At 46.6% G+C, this 21,765-nt stretch overlaps 9 protein-coding genes across 9 annotated transcripts; 3 read left to right on the top strand and 6 right to left on the bottom strand.

Moving 5' to 3' along the window:
• Positions 1-833: 833 nt before the first annotated feature.
• SERLADRAFT_349250 (uncharacterized protein) lies at positions 834-3,263 on the top strand (the record flags this gene model as incomplete). Its single annotated transcript, XM_007318440.1, has 9 exons — positions 834-1,050; positions 1,115-1,364; positions 1,420-1,451; positions 1,510-1,814; positions 1,873-2,401; positions 2,461-2,651; positions 2,725-2,957; positions 3,008-3,045; positions 3,100-3,263. 9 exons carry the CDS (start codon positions 834-836, stop codon positions 3,261-3,263), a joined length of 1,959 nt encoding a protein of 652 aa, XP_007318502.1.
• A 579-nt stretch (positions 3,264-3,842) lies between these two features.
• On the bottom strand, positions 3,843-5,915 carry SERLADRAFT_467863 (uncharacterized protein; the record flags this gene model as incomplete). Its single annotated transcript, XM_007318439.1, has 7 exons — positions 3,843-3,888; positions 3,941-4,098; positions 4,149-4,241; positions 4,293-4,573; positions 4,628-5,235; positions 5,289-5,453; positions 5,506-5,915. Coding segments are annotated over 7 exons (1,407 nt in total), but the record flags the coding sequence as incomplete, so codon positions are not given.
• A 457-nt stretch (positions 5,916-6,372) lies between these two features.
• On the bottom strand, positions 6,373-8,107 carry SERLADRAFT_389800 (uncharacterized protein; the record flags this gene model as incomplete). The annotated part of the gene is made up of 6 exons (XM_007318438.1): positions 6,373-6,685; positions 6,744-6,915; positions 6,969-7,117; positions 7,181-7,273; positions 7,325-7,608; positions 7,667-8,107. Coding segments are annotated over 5 exons (644 nt in total), but the record flags the coding sequence as incomplete, so codon positions are not given.
• A 514-nt stretch (positions 8,108-8,621) lies between these two features.
• Positions 8,622-9,031, bottom strand: SERLADRAFT_467859 (uncharacterized protein; the record flags this gene model as incomplete). Its single annotated transcript, XM_007318437.1, has 1 exon — positions 8,622-9,031. A coding segment is annotated over one exon (240 nt), but the record flags the coding sequence as incomplete, so codon positions are not given.
• Positions 9,032-9,828: 797 nt separating this feature from the next.
• Positions 9,829-10,201, top strand: SERLADRAFT_438092 (uncharacterized protein; the record flags this gene model as incomplete). The annotated part of the gene is made up of 2 exons (XM_007318436.1): positions 9,829-9,929; positions 10,051-10,201. The coding sequence occupies 2 exons, from the start codon at positions 9,829-9,831 to the stop codon at positions 10,199-10,201; spliced, it is 252 nt and encodes an 83-aa protein (XP_007318498.1).
• A 994-nt stretch (positions 10,202-11,195) lies between these two features.
• Positions 11,196-13,949, bottom strand: SERLADRAFT_361527 (uncharacterized protein; the record flags this gene model as incomplete). The annotated part of the gene is made up of 11 exons (XM_007318435.1): positions 11,196-11,829; positions 11,880-12,149; positions 12,220-12,315; positions 12,373-12,623; positions 12,677-12,816; positions 12,874-12,970; positions 13,027-13,281; positions 13,340-13,468; positions 13,521-13,591; positions 13,644-13,749; positions 13,805-13,949. 11 exons carry the CDS (start codon positions 13,863-13,865, stop codon positions 11,521-11,523), a joined length of 1,785 nt encoding a protein of 594 aa, XP_007318497.1.
• A 1,777-nt stretch (positions 13,950-15,726) lies between these two features.
• Positions 15,727-17,030, top strand: SERLADRAFT_467853 (uncharacterized protein; the record flags this gene model as incomplete). Its single annotated transcript, XM_007318434.1, has 3 exons — positions 15,727-15,780; positions 15,850-16,779; positions 16,836-17,030. 2 exons carry the CDS (start codon positions 15,859-15,861, stop codon positions 16,863-16,865), a joined length of 951 nt encoding a protein of 316 aa, XP_007318496.1.
• Positions 17,031-17,056: 26 nt separating this feature from the next.
• On the bottom strand, positions 17,057-17,636 carry SERLADRAFT_389788 (uncharacterized protein; the record flags this gene model as incomplete). The annotated part of the gene is made up of 4 exons (XM_007318433.1): positions 17,057-17,114; positions 17,168-17,365; positions 17,413-17,424; positions 17,478-17,636. The coding sequence occupies 4 exons, from the start codon at positions 17,478-17,480 to the stop codon at positions 17,088-17,090; spliced, it is 240 nt and encodes a 79-aa protein (XP_007318495.1).
• An 898-nt stretch (positions 17,637-18,534) lies between these two features.
• SERLADRAFT_467848 (uncharacterized protein) lies at positions 18,535-21,693 on the bottom strand (the record flags this gene model as incomplete). The annotated part of the gene is made up of 19 exons (XM_007318432.1): positions 18,535-19,090; positions 19,145-19,184; positions 19,247-19,367; positions 19,425-19,456; positions 19,513-19,651; positions 19,706-19,783; positions 19,840-20,009; positions 20,061-20,085; positions 20,139-20,150; positions 20,212-20,443; positions 20,496-20,547; positions 20,599-20,616; positions 20,672-20,759; positions 20,818-20,870; positions 20,925-20,990; positions 21,047-21,249; positions 21,342-21,432; positions 21,491-21,511; positions 21,565-21,693. 19 exons carry the CDS (start codon positions 21,610-21,612, stop codon positions 19,020-19,022), a joined length of 1,560 nt encoding a protein of 519 aa, XP_007318494.1.
• Positions 21,694-21,765: the final 72 nt, after the last annotated feature.

Raw genomic sequence — 21,765 nt, 5'->3', positions numbered from 1 at the left:
ATCAGCGAGAGAGCGATATTCGATTGCCTTGACTTTTGTGACTCCGTCGCTCAGTGTCAGGTGGAGCATCCCTCTAGGATATTTTATAGCGCGACCTTCTTCGTCCTCGTCCTCTTCCGCGAGCCCAGCCAAATCAGCTCTATCGATCATAGTCTGTCGCGTATTCTGCAAGCTGAACGCGCTGTGGGCTATCTCTGTTATACTAGTGAGCTCAACGAGGACGGGCTTCCCAGATATCTTCCCGTTAGCCATTTCTGATGTATTAGGAGGGAGTCCTGTCCCCGCAACCATGGAATCTGTGAGGCTGGAGCGAAGGAGCTGGGTCTCGACCTCCTTGATGTACTCGTCGAAATTGGTGGCATGACTGAGGTTCTTTTCGTCAGATATCCAGCCACAACACGCGTCAAGCCATTCCTATTGATAATTCACGGTTTATTGTGGTAAGACGCGTTAGTAGATTAAATCGAACTTACAGGATCGACAGATGGCCTGGGGTAGTGCTGTTTGAGCCATTGGATAACTGGAAGTGGGGGCATAGTTGGCCTGCGCTGAGATGTGAGATAGAGGATGAAACAAGGACGTTCAATAAATATGTGATGATAACATGGAACAAAGCGAGAACATAAAGCATGTTGACTGCAATTTCGACGTCGCGATATAGCAAGTCATGTGACCATTGTATTTTCTAGTCTCGGCCATCCGAAAACCCGCATCCCCTCCAGTCTCCGAGTTTTTCCATCGTTGCAGGTCTAAATGGCATTTATATCATGCTAAACGCCAGAAAATTGTCAAACATTGCCGGTCGTCCTTTCTCTCAGGTGCGACGAAACTCCATGGCATCGTCCAAGCCGTCTAGCCCTCGACTTCCACGTCTACCTGTTCCGGATCTGCGGAAAACACTGGATAGATATCTGAAGTCGTTACAACCCTTGCTCAAAGAAGATGAAGCTCGTGGAGGCCTTCCCTTCGAATTAAGCTACAAAAAGAGACTCGAATGGGCCGCAGAATTCGAAGAGGGCATTGGGAGGACGTGTCAAAGACGCCTACTGGGTCGGTTTCGTTTATCTGTTCACTTAAGGGGTCTGACTAACCTAAAGTCCATCTTAACGGAAAGCACTTGACAGGACTTCGCCATTCAATTGGTTAGATGACAATTTTTGGATGAAGAAAACCTATCTAGAATGGAGAGCTCCGCTGCTTATCAATTCAAATTGGTGGCTGACGTTCATAAATGATGATCTTGTGCCCAAAAACGTTCTTCGCGAACAGCATCTACACACTTGGGTAGGCGTCTCACCATGGCAGGTAAGGCGCGCAGCTTGGCTTTTGCATAGAGTCTTGGACTTCAAAGACCGTTTGACTACGTAAGTAAAACACAGTCTTGCGGTTGTTCCCAAATCTGAACGCATCGACATCAAGCCAAGAACTTTACCCAGATACCACTCGTACAGGTCCGATAATGCGGTTAATTCTTACCGTATCGTTCCTAATGAGACAAACGTCTTCCAGGAATATGGCTTCGCGAAAGTACAGCCAAGATGTTCAACATTAGCCGCATTCCTCAGGTTCACTGTGATGCCCTCTCCGAAGTACCTCAGCCGTATGAGCCCAATGCTCGGAAAATCGTGATAATGGTTCACGATTTCTGTTATGCTGTTGAAGTTTACGATAGCCACAATCGTCAAATACCAGTCGATGTAATAGAGCAACGTCTTCGAGAAGTGGTAAATGATGTCTCTAATCGCATCGAGCGAGGAGATGTAGCTGTGCCCGTTGGTGTACTTACTGCAGACGAGAGAGATACATGGGCAGCAGTGAGTGCAGTGTCTCTCAAGTAAGGCTATCTATCACTTATCATCCATCCCTATCCAGAACTATCAACGCCTTGTTTCGCTCTCATCGACAAACGCCAGGACTCTTGCGACTATTCAGCAGTCAATAATGGTCCTTAGCTTGGACCACTACACGCATAACTCCGATCCATCGACACCGGCTGCCTTAAACTCGCAAGCAGAGATGGACTCACATCTGCATAACATACGGTCGTCTCAGAATGCTCACAACAGGTGGTTCGATAAAGCTTTTACGCTTATCGTAGAGAGAAATTCTCGTGCAGGAGCGATGGGAGAGCACTCTCCATGTGATGCGCTAGTTCCAAGCATCGTAGCTGAGTATGCTGTCGTCGAGGGAATCGACGAAGCTATGTTTTCACGGACAGATCCAACGTCAAGTACACCAATTCGCCAGTCTGGTGGCTGGGAACGACTGGAATGGGTTGTTGACCAGAAAATCAAGGACGAATGTCTCCGCGCGGAAAACCGAGCTAAGCTTCTCATTGATAACTCAGATGACAGTGCGTTCTGGTTCACCGACTATGGTGCCGATTGGATCAAAGACGTTGGTGAGTGATTACTTTTATTAATGTTAATTATCCGTTAATTCCAATGGCTCGCTTTCTAGCACAGCTCTCTCCGGACGCTTACGTGCAGATGGTGCTCCAGCTTGCGTGGTATAAGTCTCGTGGCGAGTTCACCGCCACATATGAGACTGTTTTGACTCGCATTTTTCAACATGGACGCACCGAGACAATCAGAACACTTAGCAGCGACAGTCGCAACTTTGTGTTAGCGATGGCGGACACTTCTTCCTCTGTACGTCCTAAGCCGACAACTGTCGATTTATCTACTACTAACTTATTCACTGTTATGTCTCATAAATGCGCAGTCGACTATGCGTCAAGCCCTGCTTCGTCGTGCCGTTCAAACACACACGGCTCTCACTCGTGAGGCGGCGACGGGTCGTGGTATAGACAGGCATCTCCTTGGCTTGCATCTGGTGTTGGACCAAACTAAAGGCGAAAAATGCGAGTTATTTGATGACGAACTCTTTCAACGAAGCCAGACTTGGAAATTGAGCACTAGTGGTTTGAGTGCCGGGCATCAGTTCCGTGGTACTGGGTAAGACCGCTATCTAATCCTTGGCTGGCTACTGATAATCGGTGTTGTAGGTTCGGTGCGCCATATGAGGACGGTTACGGTATCAACTGTGAGTAATGACCATACTACATGCACTGGACGCGCTGACAGCTCTCTTCTCTAGATCTAATAGGGCCGGGTATGGTCAAGTTTTGCGTAGAGTCGAAGTACTCGAGCCCTGTCACATCGACTGCTGGGTTTAAGAAAGTAATTATTGATTCATTGCGTGATATGAGAACTGTATGTTCCGTTGCCCTAGAGCATCCTTTTAGCACTGCTCTCTTGTAAATTCCTTGATTTGAATTATTATCACCTCTCAGTACTTTCAGAAAAGATATTTTTTTAAAAAAAAGAAAAAAAATTATTGCCAAATTTTGGCTAGTTGATGCTTTGGCATCTAGAATGATATACATGCTTTCTGTTTGTAGCCGAGCCACTACAACGATGTGTTCAGATCACCTTCTCCAGGTCTTTCAGATCCACCCAGGCTTCATAGTCATAATAGTCTAGCAATGAACCCACCAGGGAGTCCTTGCCAGCCTTCTCCATGAATGCTCTGCTGGTGACAATATACATGCCTCGTTTGCATCTGGTAAGCATGACATTGGTACGTCGGAGGTCTCTCAGGAAACCTAAGTCCTTGGAGCGAACAAGTGAAATCACGATGTAGTTGTCTTCATTTCCTATTAAAGTGCATTTCGTTCGTTAGTGTACGACATTAGCATTTATGGTAGGGTTCACCTTGGAAAGAGTCTACATTAAAACACTTATCATTCCAAGACAGATCGGCTGCCTTCATATCATCTTCAATTGTAGTGCGCTGGGCATCATACGGAGTGATGATGCGATAACTCTTTTGCTGTGCCTCCAGGATTGTTGCAATCTGCAATACCGCCTTGCACTCTTCGGCGTTCTACGATGATCGTTAGAATAGACGGTTGGCTAGACATTGTATAGCCATTTACCTTCCAACTCGTTCCAAAAGATTCTTCTTGACCCAGACTTACATCCACGAAGTAGCATGCCATGCTATCTGTCGTGACTTGGTGAAACTCGTTAGATTGTAACTTGCCATCATAGATAGCTTGTGATATGAAGTCGCCGACCTGAGGCGGCATGCGGTCTACAATGTATTGTCAGCAACGTCAAAATGACAAACGAGGTTATACAAACACTGTGTATCAAGAAAGATTGTGTCGCTGTGTAAGTGTTCAACCTCGAATACGCTTTTCAAGTCTTGGATATCCTCTTGACCGTACGGAGGTACTAGCAGCTAGTCAGATATTTTTTTAAAAAATTGACAAGCTTTAAGCTTACATTGTTTGTCGTCTCCAATGAAGCAGACTTTGCGGATAGAAGTAAACAAATTAAAAACAGGAATATAACCACCAAGTTCTATCTGTGATGCTTCATCAACTACTAAGGTACTGAGCGGGACTACTCGGGTAATACCGCGGTCCCTTAAAGCACGTTTTGACAACATGCTGAGGGTGCACAGAATAACACGACAATTAGTTAGATCTTTCACTATTCCAGGATCTAATAACTCGTCGCCAAGAATGACATTAGACCTGATGTCGGTATACAGATGTTCGTGCCTATCACAATCTTTAAATCAGCGGTGACCAACATATTTAGAAGTAATAGCGAACCAGAACTCAATAAAATCATTAGATACAAAGAGCTTCCAATCGAGGATGCCAAAATCGGCAAGCTTCTCTGCGATGTTTTTCACCGCGACGTTGGATTGAGCCACTAACCAAATGCCGTTTTGTCCCCTCCGCAGTGCAGCCTGGACAAAACTTGCAATGACTGTAGTCTTGCCAGTTCCAGGCGGGCCCTGAATCAGAGTAATTCTAGTGTCGTTCGTTTGTGATAACATATGTTCTACGGCAGATGTTTGGGATGAATTTAATGGCCTTGATGCACTTTTCGGGTTAAAACGAGAAGAAATTTGAGGTTCAGCAGACCATACTTCGGGCCACTTAAATTCGTCCGACATGAGCCAAATCCTTTCGATCCAAGGGTTCTCCTGCTTGATCTTCTTCTTGCCCTGCAAGAACTGGAGAATGGCTATGGTTCTGGCCGAATCTGCTGCGGTTGGACCGTCACGGCCGATAGTTGTGATTGTACCAATCATTTTCCCGCCCAGATTGCCTGACAGAGCGAGATTTGCACCGCTGCCCATTGCGTTTGCGACAGTACCTTGGAGTTTATATTTTCCGGCAGTAGACGGGTCTTCTACTGTAACACGAACAGTCTTAAAGGTGGTTCCTTAGTACGACCACTACTACAGTATTAGAGTATCCTCACTTGATTTCCGGATTTCCGTATCACGTTTTGATAGCGGTCTGCAGTAGCTTTGAGGTGGTTTTTCTGGTCATTCCAAGTAGTATTGAATTTGTGCGTTTGTACTGTAGGCTTCATCTGGTCAAGTCTGAATGAATCTTGGGTACTTTTGGCAAGGAAGCTAAGAACCTGATCATGCTATTATGTAAACGCGATCAAGCAATGAACAGAAAGTACTTGCTTCGTCAGTGAAATTCGTAGTATGTACAACTGGCACTTTAGCCAGCCTATCTTCCATGAAGGACAGCTGAGAGACGTGGTGCGAAACCCAAGCTCTAAGAGCGAGTGGGGTAAAGTTTCGAGGGTCATGCGCGACATCGTCGAAGATCTCATTGATGTTATCTTTATGGATTTCGTAATTATCTCCTACAGCAATTCTTATTGACGCGAGCGGCTGGCGAGTTTTTGGAGAGCCTGCAGATTGGATATCCACAGCGTTGGTAACGCGAATGCCATGATCGTGCCACAGAGAAAGAGCAAGTGGGCCAATATCGAAAGCGTATAGATGGCCACAGGGACGGCAGAGTACCTGCTCCTGCAAAACTTCTCGACCTGTGGTATCGCGAGCGACTACTTCGCCACGGGAGTTCCTCCTCCATTTGCTGGCCCAGAATTCTATAAGCAAAACTGACGATGCCTTTGCAATGGCTAGTGCATGCAGACCGCCTGATTCATTATAGGTAGCAGCGAGGCCCAATGCCTGTGCGTCGTTCTTTCCGAGATGCAAGAAGGATCGCAACTGATCATGATCCTTCGATAGGTCAGGTTCGCGGATATGCTTTATGTTGATGGGTGGGGAATCAACGTTAAAGAAGTTCTGATGCACCACGCGCTCTACTAGCGGTGGCATAGTTGGAAAAGTAATGCGTTGGATGGGAGGTTATATGGCAGAAAAGTAGGTGGTTCAAGTGCAACGAATGCCACCTGCAACGCGGATGCAACGAGGCAGCGCTGTGGATTTGCCCGAGTGGAATAAAACATAGTCGTACACAAGTTCATTATTCCCGATCAGGCTCATGCTTGATTACACATGACAAAGGCGCTGAGCTCTCGCTGCACTTTCAGTTTTATCGTACAGGCTACTCTTTACAACAAGACAAATCATACAGCATACTCAAGAATTGATAATTTACATCGTCATCGGAAGGCCTCTACTCCCACCCAAGCCACAGGGCCAACTGTAGCCGCTAGCTTCCCCATGAGACTGGAAGCAGCTTTCTTAGTGATGAAAGAACGGCTGGTGCAAATGACCATGCTTTTCTTGCAACGGGTAAGCATGACATTCGTACGACGATTATTTTTCAAAAATCCCACTCCTTCTGAGCGAACAAGTGATATGATGATATGCTCGTCTTCGTTTCCTGTATAGTAACATCAAAGTCAATGTATAACCAAGTAACAAAGTAGAGATATACTAACCTTGGAAAGAATCGACGTTGAAGCATTTGTTTTCCCACTTCAGCTTTGCGCTTTCGAGCTCCTTCTCTATCAGAGACCGCTGAGCATCGTAAGGTGTGATTACTCGGAATGCCTTGCTTTGCTTCTCATAAATGCGACAGATATTCACCACAATACCAGCTTCCTTGCGGTTCTATAGAGAAATGTGAAAATTGACTCTGGAAAACGCACGCATTGCAAACTCACAACCCAGCTCTTTCCCGACTTCTCTTCCTTTCCATTCAGCACATCGACAAAACGACATGCACTCCGAGAAGTGATACTGTGCTGAGTCTGAAGTCTCCTATCATAGACATGACGAGATATAAATTCGCCAATGACATGAGGCATCCGATCTGTAATAACACAATGATTAATGATTACATGGCCTCTTATTTCACTGACAGAAAGGAACACACATTGAATACCCAAGAAAATAGCTTTATTATGCATATGTGGAAAGTCGAAAATGCTCTGCAGATTTCCGACGTCATCTTGCCCATAAGGGGCAACTGCGCACAACTAGGTCAACGTTAGCGTTCAAAGTGGAAGTGGTTGCGCACGTTGTCTGTGATCTCCAATGAAGACAAGCTTTCCGAGAGTGGTGTGGTAACGGTTGAGCATAGGGAGGTAGTCACCGACTTCTATCTGGCTTGCTTCGTCAAATATGATAGTGTTGATAGGGACGACCAGAGGGAAGGTGCCGATTTTACGATGTGACAACATAGTTAGAGTGCATAGGATGACTCTAGCCCCAAGAACAACACGCTCAGTGCCAACGACATTATTGGGGAATTCGTCGGAACGAATCACGCATTCTTCGATTTGCTCGTAAAGGTGCTCATGCCTAAAGCAGATTGCCGTCAAGGTGTTCAGTACGTGCGAGTGCGAGAATTTCAACTGACCAGTCGAAATGAAAGTCTTTAGATACTAAAATCTTAAAGTCTTTGAATTGGATATCCCATAGCTTTTCTGCGATATTTTTCACGGCAACGTGAGATTGAGCGGCGATCCATACGGTACGAGATTCGTCAGATGAATTCATGATACTTGTAACGCTCGCTGCTATAACAGTTGTTTTTCCGGTCCCGGGAGGACCTTGAATAACTACAACGCGGTCTTCATCTTTACAAGATAATATTTTCCGTACTGCGCACTCTTGAGATGGGTTCAGCGGGGCATGTGGGTAATATACCGGTGGTCTTGTTACCTCCGGACTACTTCTGGGCCACGAAGGAGTCGCCGCAGGGATCCATATGCTTTGAAAAAACGGTCGGCTAAGGAGAGTATTTGTTTGCTGCAGGGCTTGCAAAACAACTGCCTCCCGCTCTGATTCGGCATTCGTTGGAGCTTCCTTCCCAATGGTTGTGACAGACCGAACTTGGTCTCCGTTAACACGTCCAGTCACCGTGATTGTCGCACTGCGCCCATTGACTCTGGTTGCACATCCAACAACTGCAGCGTTGAGTTGTCCTTGGGATGTCGTCTCGACCATAATTGTCTTCCGTATACATTTCAGCACCTGTAACGAGAAACTTGGAATAAACAAACCTGAGTCTTAGAGCGCATGATTCTGGTTCTGAAGCGGCTCGATGTTAAAGAAAGGCTTCCATTTTTGCTGCTGAATTCTGCATCCACTTCGTTCTTAACAATGGTTGGTTTCAATGCCTCGAGACGCTCGCTATCCCGACAAATCTTTGCAAGTATATTTAAACGCTGTCCAATGTGAGAGGGAAACGACGTCAGTAGCCGGCTGAATATCAAAGGGCAAATAAAACTGAACTAGTCGTCGAAAGCGTTTAGTGTCGATTCTTGGTATGGTGGGCAACCGATTACCCATTGTGCCGGCCTGAAAGGCTGCCCATGCTTGCAGAGATACATCAGCCAACTTAGTGCTGTGGGTTTCGTTACTCCGATGAAGGGCCTTCGCGCCGGACTCATAAAGCGTTGGTTTGCCTCCTAGAACCATCATGAATGCTTCCGGCGAACGCCGATCATCCACAGCGGCTGAGAGGACATCGACGCCACCGACAATATAGAGAGATAGATCCAAGAAAAGAGCCACAGCAAGGTGGTCCATCTTGAATGAATACTTCAGCATGTCAGGACGACACAAGATAGCATCCTGTAGAAGCTCTCTCCCTGTAAAGACCTGCTGACGTTTCTTTGAACGATGTCTGGAATTGGGGCCAGAAAATCGGACAAAGAGCACCCGCGAATGTGTTGAGAATGCTATGGCAGCGAGAACACACCTAGGGCCGTAGCTTGATGCCACTCCGATGGCACCATCTGTGGCGCCCTCCAAGAATGTCTGTAAAATCTCGTCTGTTAGAGAATTCTCGTGAATTGAGTCTACGAGGATGGGGGGGAATGAAAATTTTCTGAAAATTTTCTGGTCTATGGAGATGTGCTCATCTGCCATGGTTGAAAGTGGGTGGTAGGTGGGAACAGGAGCAGGCAGCCTCATGCTTTAAGGGATGGTAAGGGCGTCTAGAGCTATTAATGTGACCGTTGTAGGTCCACATTACATGATGAGCGCGATAAAGGGCGTTCCCGTATCTTCATAGCAATAAGAAGGTAGCATTGAGCCAAAGGCGATCAATGCCGGTTTGCTCCAACGGTTTGACAGATGGGCATGCATAGCCAAGGCTGAACAAAGTCTTTTTATTCCGACATCTGCTGAAATTCTATACAGATCAGTGCAAGAAGTTTGATATGACCTGGACTAGTGCTGAATAGAGTACCTTGCCCAAAGCGACGATCTGTCATTGGACAGAAAATGTAGACATCAAACCGGGAAGGTCATCCATACACGTTCCCTAAACAAAGTGAACAGCCATAAATGCTGTAAAACTAGCGGCGACCAAGTCATGAGCTTGCACTAGGACGACGATTGTTGTAATAATAGTGGCATAGGTTTGCTTTTATTTCCAGTGTCGCCTCCAGAGTCTCCGCGAACCGTCGGAGCTCGAACGTGTCTCCTACGGAATTGGAAGTATCTGAGTAAAGACTTCGCTTGTCCCTCTTTTTCCTTCATTTGCGACTCTCCAAGGCTTTTTGAGAGACCATGGCAACGCCAGTCATCGTTGGGGTCGGGGCCATCACTGCTGCTCTTGTCGGGCGCCAGTTGCTGCGAAACGGTGTCATAGGCAAGAGAGCAGCAGAGGAGTGGGTAAAGGGAGGCTTCAAGTCCAAGATGGACCGTAAAGAGGCAATTGCAGTCCTCGGACTAAAGCAAGTGCTTTCTTTTCAAACCATTGCCTTTTTTAATGTCTCTTCTTGCGCATAGAGACGGGCCTACACTACGCACCAAGCTCAAGGATGCTCACCGACATATCATGCTTGCGAATCATCCTGACAGAGGCGGCTCACCTTATCTTGCCAGCAAGATTAATGAAGCGAAGGACCTATTGGACAAAACAGATGGCAGATCTCGATAGCATTTATTGGAGTTGGTGGGTCAGACATACTACCACACCTTCCGCTAGTGCTAACCTTTTCTGTAGGTTCTTGCTATACATTTAGATGCACGATGTATTTCTATCATATGGCGCATAGTTATAATCTACCCTCACACACCACTCTGATATCTTTCTTACCCTCCGTCTCAAGACGAAGTTGAACTGGGAACTGGGTGCCCGAAACTTCCGCTGACTAAGCCAAGTAAATGTCGCCGTTTTTCCCGATCAAAATATTTCTCTATCGTTCTACACCATATTCTTAGTTGTGACCATTGCAAGTGCAGACTATTCATATATACCATGAGTACGGCAGAACTACAGCCATCTAAGCTGGGCACCAAAGAGCAGTAGGTATACCGTATTCCTGAGTTCGTTCCCTCCCATCGAATCACCATATGTCAGCTGGGATAGTGTATATGAAGAAGAGTTCGACAATTTCGAGGAGATAGGAGATGAGGGTGAGATCTGGTGAGTTTGGTCATTTCTTTCTAAAGTGTGACTTTTCATTCTCTTCCAGGTTTGGCGTTGAATCAGTTGAAAAAATGGTCGAATGGGCTATAGAACATGTCCCCCCGAGTCCTGACACATCGATACTCGAAATAGGAAGTGGTAACGGAACACTACTGTTTGCTTTAGTAGACGCTGGATATGCGAGCGAGCAGTTGTCTGGGATAGACTACAGTGCAGGGTCCATCAAGCTCGCCCAAGCGATTGCAAAGACGCGCGGAGCAGAAAACATCACATTCAATCTTTGTGATTTCCTGAAAGAAGATCCCCCTCTTTTACCCCAGAACTCACAGGACAGCCGCCACGCAGCATGGGATCTGATCATGGACAAAGGCACGTTTGATGCGATTGCTCTGATGAAACCAGATGAGGATGGAAACGCGCCAGTCGCGAACTACCCTCGTCATATTGCAGAATTATTGAAACCTGGCTGCTTGTACCTGATAACGTGTGCGTCGGGCTTTCTCAGTATGAGCCAAGTGATGATTATTAACTAATTCTGAATACAAAGCTTGCAATTTCACTGAAGAAGAGCTGACAGCGAAGTTTGTAACTCCTAAGACGGGTTTACAGTACCAGTGAGTCAATTGGTAGTTATGCCCACAAACCCGTTTTCACCTGCCTCTTCGCAAAGTTCTCGAATACAACACCCAACATATACTTTTGGAGGTAAAAGTGGGAGCATATGCTCCAGCGTGGCGTTCAAGAAGCCTGAACTATAGTCCACATTTCGTATGCAGTAGCACACTCGTGATATTTCGGAAATTTTGTAGATATCGTGTGGTCGGTTGTTATAGACTCGGGACGATATCCATCCCGGTTTGTAAAGTCTCTCGCGCAACACCACTAGCCCATTTCAGAAATCCACCCTCACCACGAAAGTTTTCCGACATGAAGTACATCAAGCCTAGGCCAAGGTTCTCCGGTCGCGTCGTCTTGATGAATATCTCTTCCAGAGCTCCGCGATTGCGTGTTGTTGGAAGATGTTCGAGGCCTGTTCTAAACACTGGCGAAGATATCTGACTAGCGATGAAGATATTGGTGAACAAGTCCTTCAGAAATTTGCGCGTTTGAGGTTTGAGGACGGTAAAGTCAACAGGCTGCAAAGACAGTTAGATATAAAGTTTCGACGACCCCATTTCCTTCTCACCTTCAAGATGGTCAAAGAACAACAGTCTCTCGTTATCCACCATGCATATGCCTTGGCAACGTTCCCCATTCTAGTGGAAGAGATACTCTTGATATCGAAACTAGTGGCATCTTCATTTAAGTTTTTGATGACCTCAGCACCACCAACATTGGTTTCGCCAAGATCTCTCAGAAAGTCCCAGAGGCAGTATTGCAGAGTCACCTTGTACGAGTGTGAGGTTCGGCAGAGCTGTTGACAGACTAGCGTGTAATAAGGATTATAGTTTCTTTCCTAAAAAGTGGAAAGTAGTCGTCAGTGTCGGCGATTACCAATAACCAGTGAAAGGAACCGATAGACTTACATTGCCACAACAGTGCAAATTCACTCTGACGACTTCCCGTTGTTGGACTTCTGTCAGATTCAGCTGCGATAGCCGCTCGCAAGCATCAACATAATCCTGGCATATGCATATCACGTAAGATACCATTTCACGAATACAAGGAAGATTACTCACGTCGCTACTCATCAATACAACAAATATGCTACGTCGAATATCTGTGTTCATGCCTTGCTTCTTCGCAAGCTTCAGCAATGACATATCATTTAGATCTTCTTGAACATTATCATTCTCTTGTCTCGCGCTCGTCTCTTGACGATCGAGAAGTGGATCGCCGCCCCATGCAGCGCCCACTAACCACCACTTTCCTTTACTCTCTGCAGAATGGAGGTCCTGCAATGACACGCGCAGCGGCTCGTGAGCTAGTACTATATCGCCTGTTAGTACATGACATACAAGAAAATCACCACTGATAACATACCATGTCGTTTTTTGCTCAAACCAGATATAAATTTCTTCATCCTTTCCATAGCATCTCCTCCCTGATGCTGCGTGGCACTTTTCTTCACCTTATTGTTTTTGAGATTGTTAAGCGTCTCCATCATGAAACGCGTCCGAGAACTACACAATTTTGACGCTCGGTGAGTTAGGATAAGGGCAGTCACAAAGCTTGCGTACCTGAGAGTACCACTATCACCTGCTAGTCTCGTTTGTACCGTTGTGATAATATCCTTGAGTGCAGAAGGGTCGTCCAGACGAAGCTGCTGACCAGAATCTGCCACCAAACATTGAAGTCAATAATGATGCAGAAAGGGGCTGATAGCCACTGACTTCGAAGAATTTTGAGCAACAGCTCCACGTTGAACTCTGATAACTCCTTGGCCAACAACTGACGAATCAAATCATACACGAGGATACACGAGACCACCTGGAAGTTGTACAACTCGGAAAGAAGTACAATCAAGTTGGAGCATTCCTTTCCACGATCATCCTGCGGTTCCACAGAGTCTGCGTTGGGTATCTGTTCCTCCAGTTGAGTGAAATGGCGTTCATAGGTTGCCACGACATTCTGTACGAAGTAGGCCGCTGCAGAAAACATGAGGTGAGACCTGGTGCTGCTGCCACGAGGAACGTGCGTTCGTACCAAATTCAAGTCCAATCAGTTTATGAAGGCTGGATACAAATGCCGCATGAAGGACAACGTATGAGTCCAGAAGCATAGAATGTGACGATATTCCATCGATGAGTAGTGTTGTCACCGTAGAAGTCACATCTGGCCAATTGTGAATATGAAAATCAGAACAAAAGCTAAAGACATGACACACCATATCGTCGATGTTTACGATATAGCTCCTCTACACCATCAAGTATGCTCGACATGTTTTGCTCGCTCATGCTATAAGAACGGTTCGTCAAGTAGAAATTAACATTATTAGATATATGCGTACCGATTCAACAGACCCTTCATTTGTCGCGTGAGTTTTAGTTGCTCTTCTGAGCTCTTTTCACCGTTCCCAGCTTGCTTACGTAGGTGGGGTGGAACGTAGCGCGTTCCTGCATGATAACTTGTCAGATGGAGGATAATGATGTAGACGAAGAAGAAGTATACCAGACGTGACAGGCTCGGCCTCTGTCGATGTTGGAGGGACATTGGTCGTTGCTTCCACCATATCAACGTCATCTGAAGATGAGCCTTGGCCAAATCCTGCCCACTCTTCCTCTTCTTCTCTCTCCGAATTCGCTCCACTTCCCGAAGATACATCTCCCTCGCTATCTTCATCATCACTACTTTCAGATTCAGACTTTGGAGATCCCTATTCCACACATTGAGAAGTTAACTAGCGTATAGAGGGAAACAACAAACAGGAGAATAGGAGGGCATCATGTTAGATGTAAAGTCCAGCAGGTCTGAAACAGATACACAATAAGTCAACGCCCTCATCAGCCTGCCAAACACGTACCATCCAATCCATCTATATCGTTGCCCTTTTGTTTTGTCGCCTTGGATGTTTTTCCTTTACCATAGCCAAGTTTTGCCTCAAGGTATGCTATATATGCATCTTCGTCTTGCTCCTGTCGCGTACGCGGAACACCCACGTTGACGCGTTTCGTCTCTGTTTTAGCAGCAAGTTTATCCAAAGTAGATAGTTTTGATTTCGCCATTTTTGCAACTTTCACAGGTTGACCAGCCTTTTCAGGAGACACTTTTTTACGTCCTTCAGAGTCACGAATGTTGTTTGCAGCAGAGCCAAGTTTCGCAGAGGCCGATTCAGATGGCTGAGATTTCGATGTCTTCCGACGCTTTGGCTTCGGCGATTCTACATGATCGCCTTCCGCATATATCTTGCTCTGGGAGTGAACGCTCGAGAAGTGCTCCGCCTTGCGTTTCTTGACGTCCATTCTCTGCTGTTTTCTAGCATCCTTGCGAGATATGTTTGATTTCTTCTTCCCGCTGCGTGCATGGTCGTGACCTGAAAGCACCAAGCAAACCTAAAGTTAAAGAGAATTCTGAGCACTGTAGTTAGGATATCGTAGATACCTTGAGATTCGTTGATATCGTCGAGTAGAGATTGTGGTAATCGTATCCCAGTAGTACTCGAAGTATTTCGGCGGCCAGCCATGTTTAGCTGAAGAACCAAGCATAAGTCGGTAAGATTATTGAAAAGTGGCTTCTGCTCGATATATGGGACTTACTCAGTATGTTCTAGTTATTTCCCTCCGATGTACGTTGCTATTAGAGGGTACTGGGTGATTTAACTGGGTAGAGCCTGACACTAGCAAAATGTAAATGACAGGAACGGGGGAATCTGAGATCTGTGTATTTGTATATGTTGCTCAACAGCTTCACATCCAGACATGGGCAAACAAAAACACTCACTACTACCGCGGCTTTGATTCTCAGTCAACGATACATTCAGTACAGCCAAATCTTTGGTTTCACTTTGCTGGATCACTCCTACTTTGCGTTCTCATAAATATGCTCTCCAACGAAGCTGCACGATAAAATTTACGCACGCCAGTGCTCACTTACTACCTTTGTGACCAGCTAGAACAGCAACCAACTTGCAACCAATGGCACCTCGCGTCTTGTCTGTGGATCCTCTTCAAAGGCCCTCCTTTAGGCAGTACAGTATCTGCAGGATACTTACAGCGCTTTAATAGTATCTCAGGACAACGCTCAGCATCTCCCTATGACAGCCCTCTTTAGCTCCTAGTTTCTCAACTTGCGCTCGAGCAAATCTCCACTGATCCGCTTCCTCAAGAGCCAAGTAGACGTAGACTCGTGTTAAAATGAGCTTCCAATGTAATTATGTCCAATGCACTCCCATTATCTCAGCTACCACCGCTGTCAACGACTCAAGGATTCATCGGACAATTAAACAAGATGCACAAAATTCACTACGGAAGGCGTATAACCGGACCATATCAGTTTTCCTAATACCGTTTTTCATTTCATCGCCATAACAAGCCCTTATCTGATATGGTCAGCTGGACACGTTGTCTGGACTTCTTGAAGGCATGTACCAATACGGCGAAAAGCCTCGAGTTCAGAAACACGAGTTTTGGACGCCTTATCCACAACCTGTACGTCTCTTATGAACCCCCTCTTGTCTCTCGAATCATAACAAGTGTTTATCAGCACCTGATCAACAGATATCGCCCATGTCTACTCCTACAGAGCCCGTCGATGCCGCCTTTCCCTTTAACCACCCTAAAGCCGATGTCATCATACGCTCATCGGACCAAGTAGATCTTCGCATGTTCAGACTCTTACTATCTCTCGCATCTCCCGTCTTTGAAACCACATTCGCATTACCACAGCCACAGCCTCCATCACCAATACACAGCGCAAGCGATAGTAACAGCGACTTCAAAGACGGTCTACTCGTCGTTCACCTATCAGAAGACAGCAAGACGTTGCGCGTGTTCTTAGGCCATTGTTTGCCTGTCACCATCGCAAACAAACCTGAATTGAAGACTTTGGAAGACGTAGCTGCCATGCTAGAGTTGTCGACGAAATATGAAGCTCAGGAGCTGGAAAAGAAAGCGAGAAAAGCTCTCGCGGGTCCTCAGTTTATGGAGGCGCCCCTTCGCGTGTTTGCTGTTGCATGTAGATTTGGGTTAAAACCAGAGGCCATGGCGGCAGTCCAATACGCATTGTGTGAACCGCTTACGGACATTCCGGATGTCAAGGAGATGGAGTTTATCAGTGCAAGGGATTTTGGGCGACTTCAAAATTATCATACGAGGTATGGGGCAGCAGCTCAAGCTCTGTTAGAAAGTACCGGGTGGCTCGACAGGGCAAGGAGGCTGGTAGTTCGGGACTACCATGAAGTGCATACAGGTAGTGTCTGCAAAGGCTACAAGGACGATGCAGGCATTCCTAGATGGTGGAATGCTTATGTTGAAGACGCCATTCCTCGAGTGCAAGTCACGCCTTGTAAAGTGATTTTATCGGAGAAGCTGAAACGGACGGTGAATGAGATCTACGCACCGTGTAGGTCATGCGAGTACATGGCTCTAGAGGCGATACAACAGCTTAGCTGTGGGCTACAAACTGCTGTAGGAGTTTTTGCAAAAACGGTAAGCCATCAGTTTTGGGTGACAGACAGATGGACATGATCACACCTATTCCTTAGCTGCAAATCAAACTAGATCTTGGATTTTGACCGCCGAGTGTATAGCTCCAATATTATTATACTCGGGCTACTTAGCTAGAGAACCACTCCTTTAAATTGTAACAATATTCCTACTTGCGCGTAGTGTTGTATAGATAGGAGCTTGTCCAATGTCGGTTTATGTCGGTTTAAATCGTGCATTTGTCTAAAGGATACAATAAACGTAGGCACTTAATTATTACAAAGGTGCTATAAGGTGAAACTCGGGTGGATTTATGCCTTGGAGACGATGTTCTTCTCCTACAACAGCAAAAGTTATAGCAACGGGCGGCGGCACAAAAGCACATTCGTACCTGATAAGTGGTAGCCTTACCAGTATTGTCATTCCTGATAGTGTACTTGGCATCCTGCGGAAATGTCAGAGGATGTGCCGGGTTGACGGAGAATATACTGACTGCGCCAGACCCTTGTACTTCTACCACTTCTCCAACACTGTGGGATACATTATCCGAGTCACCACCGATGGGCCTGTACTCGACCTTGTCTCCTTTCTACAAAGGGGTTAAGCGAGTTGTACATCCAATCCCACACGGCATACCTTGTATTCAGACTGAGCCAGCAAGTTAGACTACGATTGCGATGAAAAGAGAAGTAGCAGCTCACCATGATAAGCGATATGTGGGTTGTGGTGGGTTCGAGTTAAGTTATAAGCGATATGATAGGGTCTGCGCAGATGACGAGGGTTTATATACTCATTCTATGATCAAGTCATAGTGCACGTCACTCGTCATCGAGCGTCAGTGACGTCGATGGTTTGTGCTCAGTGGTTACTCGATCGACGACACGCCAGAAGGAGTAATGGACGATCGTGGGAAAGTAATACACCATTCTTGGCCATTGTCGGCAGCGAGCATACTCACGCCGTCGAGGTCACTTTCCTCGTCCACCACTACGATGACCGACAGCAGCCCTCTCGGCGCAAACGAGGAGAACCTTCTCCAGGTAATCCTTCACTTTCCATCCAATTTTACTACAAAATGTCTGACCTTTCCCCGCCTTTTCTCTAGTCTGCGCTCGAAACAGCTTTTGAGCCCGCACCCGTTCCCCGCGTATCCGCCCTTCCCCCGCCTCCAAGCGCCAGCCCCCCTCCAGAACCCGTCCCCGCTCCCCAATCAGCCCTAGACGCCTCCTCCGCACCCACAGAAGAGGATGCTTGGAAAGCAGAGCACGAAGTTCTCGTCCAGACATGGCGTGCACAGTCTGCCGAGGCTCGCGAAAAGGCAGAGCGGGAACGCGCTCGCTGGGAAGACATCAGGAAGCGCGAGGCTGCACAGCTCGAGGAGAGACGCGCACGCGGAGAGCTTGTCAGCGAGCCAGAGCCTTGGGAATCTCTAGGTTCTTTCGCCGCCTCTTCCTCGTCTTCTGCTGTTGCGCACAGCATCGCAGGAACCTCAGGCTCACCTGCTCCTACGGACATGCGCGACCTCGTCACCGGTGAAGCGCAGGGCCCCTCTTCCCACATTCATCCTGGTTCGCAGCACGTCAAAACGGAAAGTGGCTCACCCTCTCAGAAATGGGTCGATGTTCCTTCTTCGCCTACTTCGTCCTACCCCTCCATGTCTTTCCCTGAGCCATCTGGTCCTCCCTCTCCATCCGCACGTGCTGCGCATCTGCCGCATGCAGATACGCGCTCTTCGCGCGTCCAAACCCATAGCCGTGTGGCGGCGACAGAGCGGGATACAGGAAAGCCTGGCGCACCTCCTTCCCTACTTCCTCCATTACTCGATGGCACACTCATGCCCCGCACTCGCATATCACTTCTCCTGTCGTCTCTCGCTATCAACCTTTTCCTGCCTTTTGTGAACGGTGTCATGCTTGGCTTTGGCGAAATATTTGCGAAAAACGTACTGGTTGGCTGGTTTGGCTGGAAGAGCCAGGGGAACGGCCGTACTGCGACAAAAGTAGGATTGCGATAGTTGTTATTGAGCTCGTCAATACGGATGTTATTTTATGTGCATTTATCACGTTGCTCGATATTTATGCAAACAATAGAGGGGACCTCACGCAACGTGTTTCTCTACGGGAAGATCGAACACCTCAATATAGAGTACATATCATTCTACAAGCAAACAACATGCAGATTGATTTGAATAAATTATAACAATATAACGAACGAAAGGATAGTTCTGTCAACATTTCCCCTCATTACAACCGAGCATTCTTTGGCATCTGTCTTATCGCCTGGCGTACGCCCAGGTCGCCCAGAACGTCTTCGGCTATGAAACGAGTCAGAATATGGAAAAGAACCATCAGTTACAAAGAGTACTCACCACCTCCAAGTACGGCGTCGAATGGTACCGTTCTATAGTACTGTAACGATGTCCACATGTCAATTGAGGTCAAGGCCTTCACCATAGAAGAAACACTCTTACATGCTCAATAAGTCTCCCCATTCCAGATTTAGTTATTCCACGTCCACCAAATATCTGCACGGCATCCGTCGCCGTCTGTTGTGCACATCGCGTCGAATACATCTTGAGCAACGCAATCGGACTGATTCATAATAAGGTCAGAGACATGCAGAGAAGCGAGTGAGAGAAATATACGTACCCAGCGAGCTTCTGCGCTTGCTCCTTGTATGACTGAAAAATATGACCAGGTGAGTGCGATATTCAATGTACACATCATAGACATTTACCATATTACACATTTGCATAGTTAGGTTTTCTAGCCAGCCTTGCACACTTTCCGCTCGCGCAATCATGGCAGCCAACTTATTACGGATCACAGGCTGCGAAGATAGAGGCTTTCCGAAAGCCTTGCGCTGAGATATCCATCTGCAACATGCAACAGGTCAGAATAAGATGTAACGACGCAGAAACATAACGCACTTGAGGCACTCCTCAACGATTCCTCGTTGTCCTCGTGCCGACGCACAGCACATAACCCATCGCTCATGGTTGAAGTTTCTGATCGTCAATGATAAGCATTCGGAATGAGGCAGGGGTGCCGAATCAACACGTACGATAATATGACGAAAATTCCTCCTCCTTCGGGACCAAGCGTGTTCCCGACGGGAACTTTCACGTTGTCGAACGTGATATACGCAGTACCAGCAGAAGTCGAATAACTCGTCTTTATCTGTTTCGTTTCCACTCCCTCGGAACGCTCGACAAGAATGACAGTGAAACCATTCTATACAAAAGTTAATCAGAACCCTTGCAGTAAATGAGATTGTAAACATACGTCTGTTTTACACCCAACAGTGAAGCTACAAGGAATTAGTACACTATCAACATACATCTCAGTGCATTGAAAACTCACTAATCAGAGAATCTGTATTTAGTTTAGTAGTAAGCAACCACGACTATGAGATAAACAAGGCAAAACCACTGACGTTCCATTAGTGATCCACTTCTTCGTCCCGTTTATAATCCAGAACTTTCCGTCTTCCGTCTTGGTTGCTTTGGTTTGCAACCCAGCAACATCACTTCCAGCAAAAGCCTCCGATATAGCAAGAGAAATGAATTTCTTGCCTGACAGGACTTCTGGTATGATCTTCGCCTTTAGCTCTGGTGATCCAAAGTTCATGATAGGCGGGAGGCCAATCACAGCTCCACTCTGTAGGCCTGGGATGACAGGGTTATTGAAAACAAGCAATGATCATAGAAGATAACATACCATCACCATATCCGCGTTGACCGCAGCGGGCAATTTCTTGAATGCACACCAGCTATCCACAGATAAGAAACCATTAAAACATAGATTGTCCAAGAGAGCGTACCTCATGGAAGTAATCATACTGGGGATGAGGGCATAAATGACTAGTTAATCGTATAGGTAGTCAGAAGACTTACCTCTTCAGGAGTGACAACACCACCCATCAATGTTAGACCCTTCAAGTGTTTTCCAGGACCCATCCGCATCGCGTGAATGTTCAACTCCCTAGATAGCACAAGACACTCAGGAAGAAAGGTCTGACCATGGAAAAGTAGATACGCACGTCATGGCATCGATAACACTTGTGCTTGGGCGTTTCCCATCTTCCTCGCGAGCCTAACGAGTGGACATCAGTTTTAGATAAAAAGTAAAGAAAACTGCAAAACGCACCAGAGCATCAGGTAGGACGACTTCATCTACAAACTTCCTCATTGCTTGTTGCAATTTCTTATGGCTCTGCACATGATGTCAGTTCTCTCTTTCCTTCCAGAAGAAATAATGCCTTCACGTACGTCCTTGAAGTACGGGCTGTAATATCCTTCGCTCAGCCACGATGGCTCAGCATATGGCACATCGCTGAGCTTGCCCGGGACCCGACCATAAATAACGCTCTCCTCTCCTTCGAGTACACCGATTTGCAGACGCGCATACTGTGGACGAATCAGCACCTCGTGGCGATGGAGACCATAAAAAGCTTCAGTTGCATCCTGTCCGGCTATATAAAAATTGATCGGATCAACGATGACGAGCATAACATTTTGCGAGGTGATTAACGAGTGTTCAGCCACGAGCAAATAGCGTACATACCTATGTCTTCCTCTGCAAATACAGACGCGCCTCCAGGGTGGAGATCCTTGAAACGACTGATATTGTAAACCTTAGCATCTACGATAATCCACTACCAACAACAAATAGTCAGGAAATTGGAAATGGGCCCCTCCGCTATGAAAACTCACAAGATCATCTGGTTTGTTGTGCTAAGGATGAATCTGAGAGTCTGCTTTCGTCACGATGACCAGATGCAACACACCTGTGCAACTTCTTCACGACTGTAGGTCTTCAGTTCCTTCGATGCCATCGTTTCTACTCTTATGGACACGCTTCTGTGCTATAGACGTTGGGGACGAGAAAGAAAAAAGTGAAAATACGAAGTTTGGATGCGCATGCTAGTAAGACTCGGACTATATATCCTGGGGAAATCACATGCCAGCAGCCATATCTACAGTTGTCT

Source organism: Serpula lacrymans (assembly GCF_000218685.1).
Source record: "Serpula lacrymans var. lacrymans S7.9 unplaced genomic scaffold SERLAscaffold_7, whole genome shotgun sequence".
NCBI lineage: Eukaryota > Fungi > Basidiomycota > Agaricomycetes > Boletales > Serpulaceae > Serpula > Serpula lacrymans.
The sequence above is the reverse complement of the archived record's forward strand: the minus strand, read 5'-3'. Positions and strand labels throughout refer to the sequence as shown.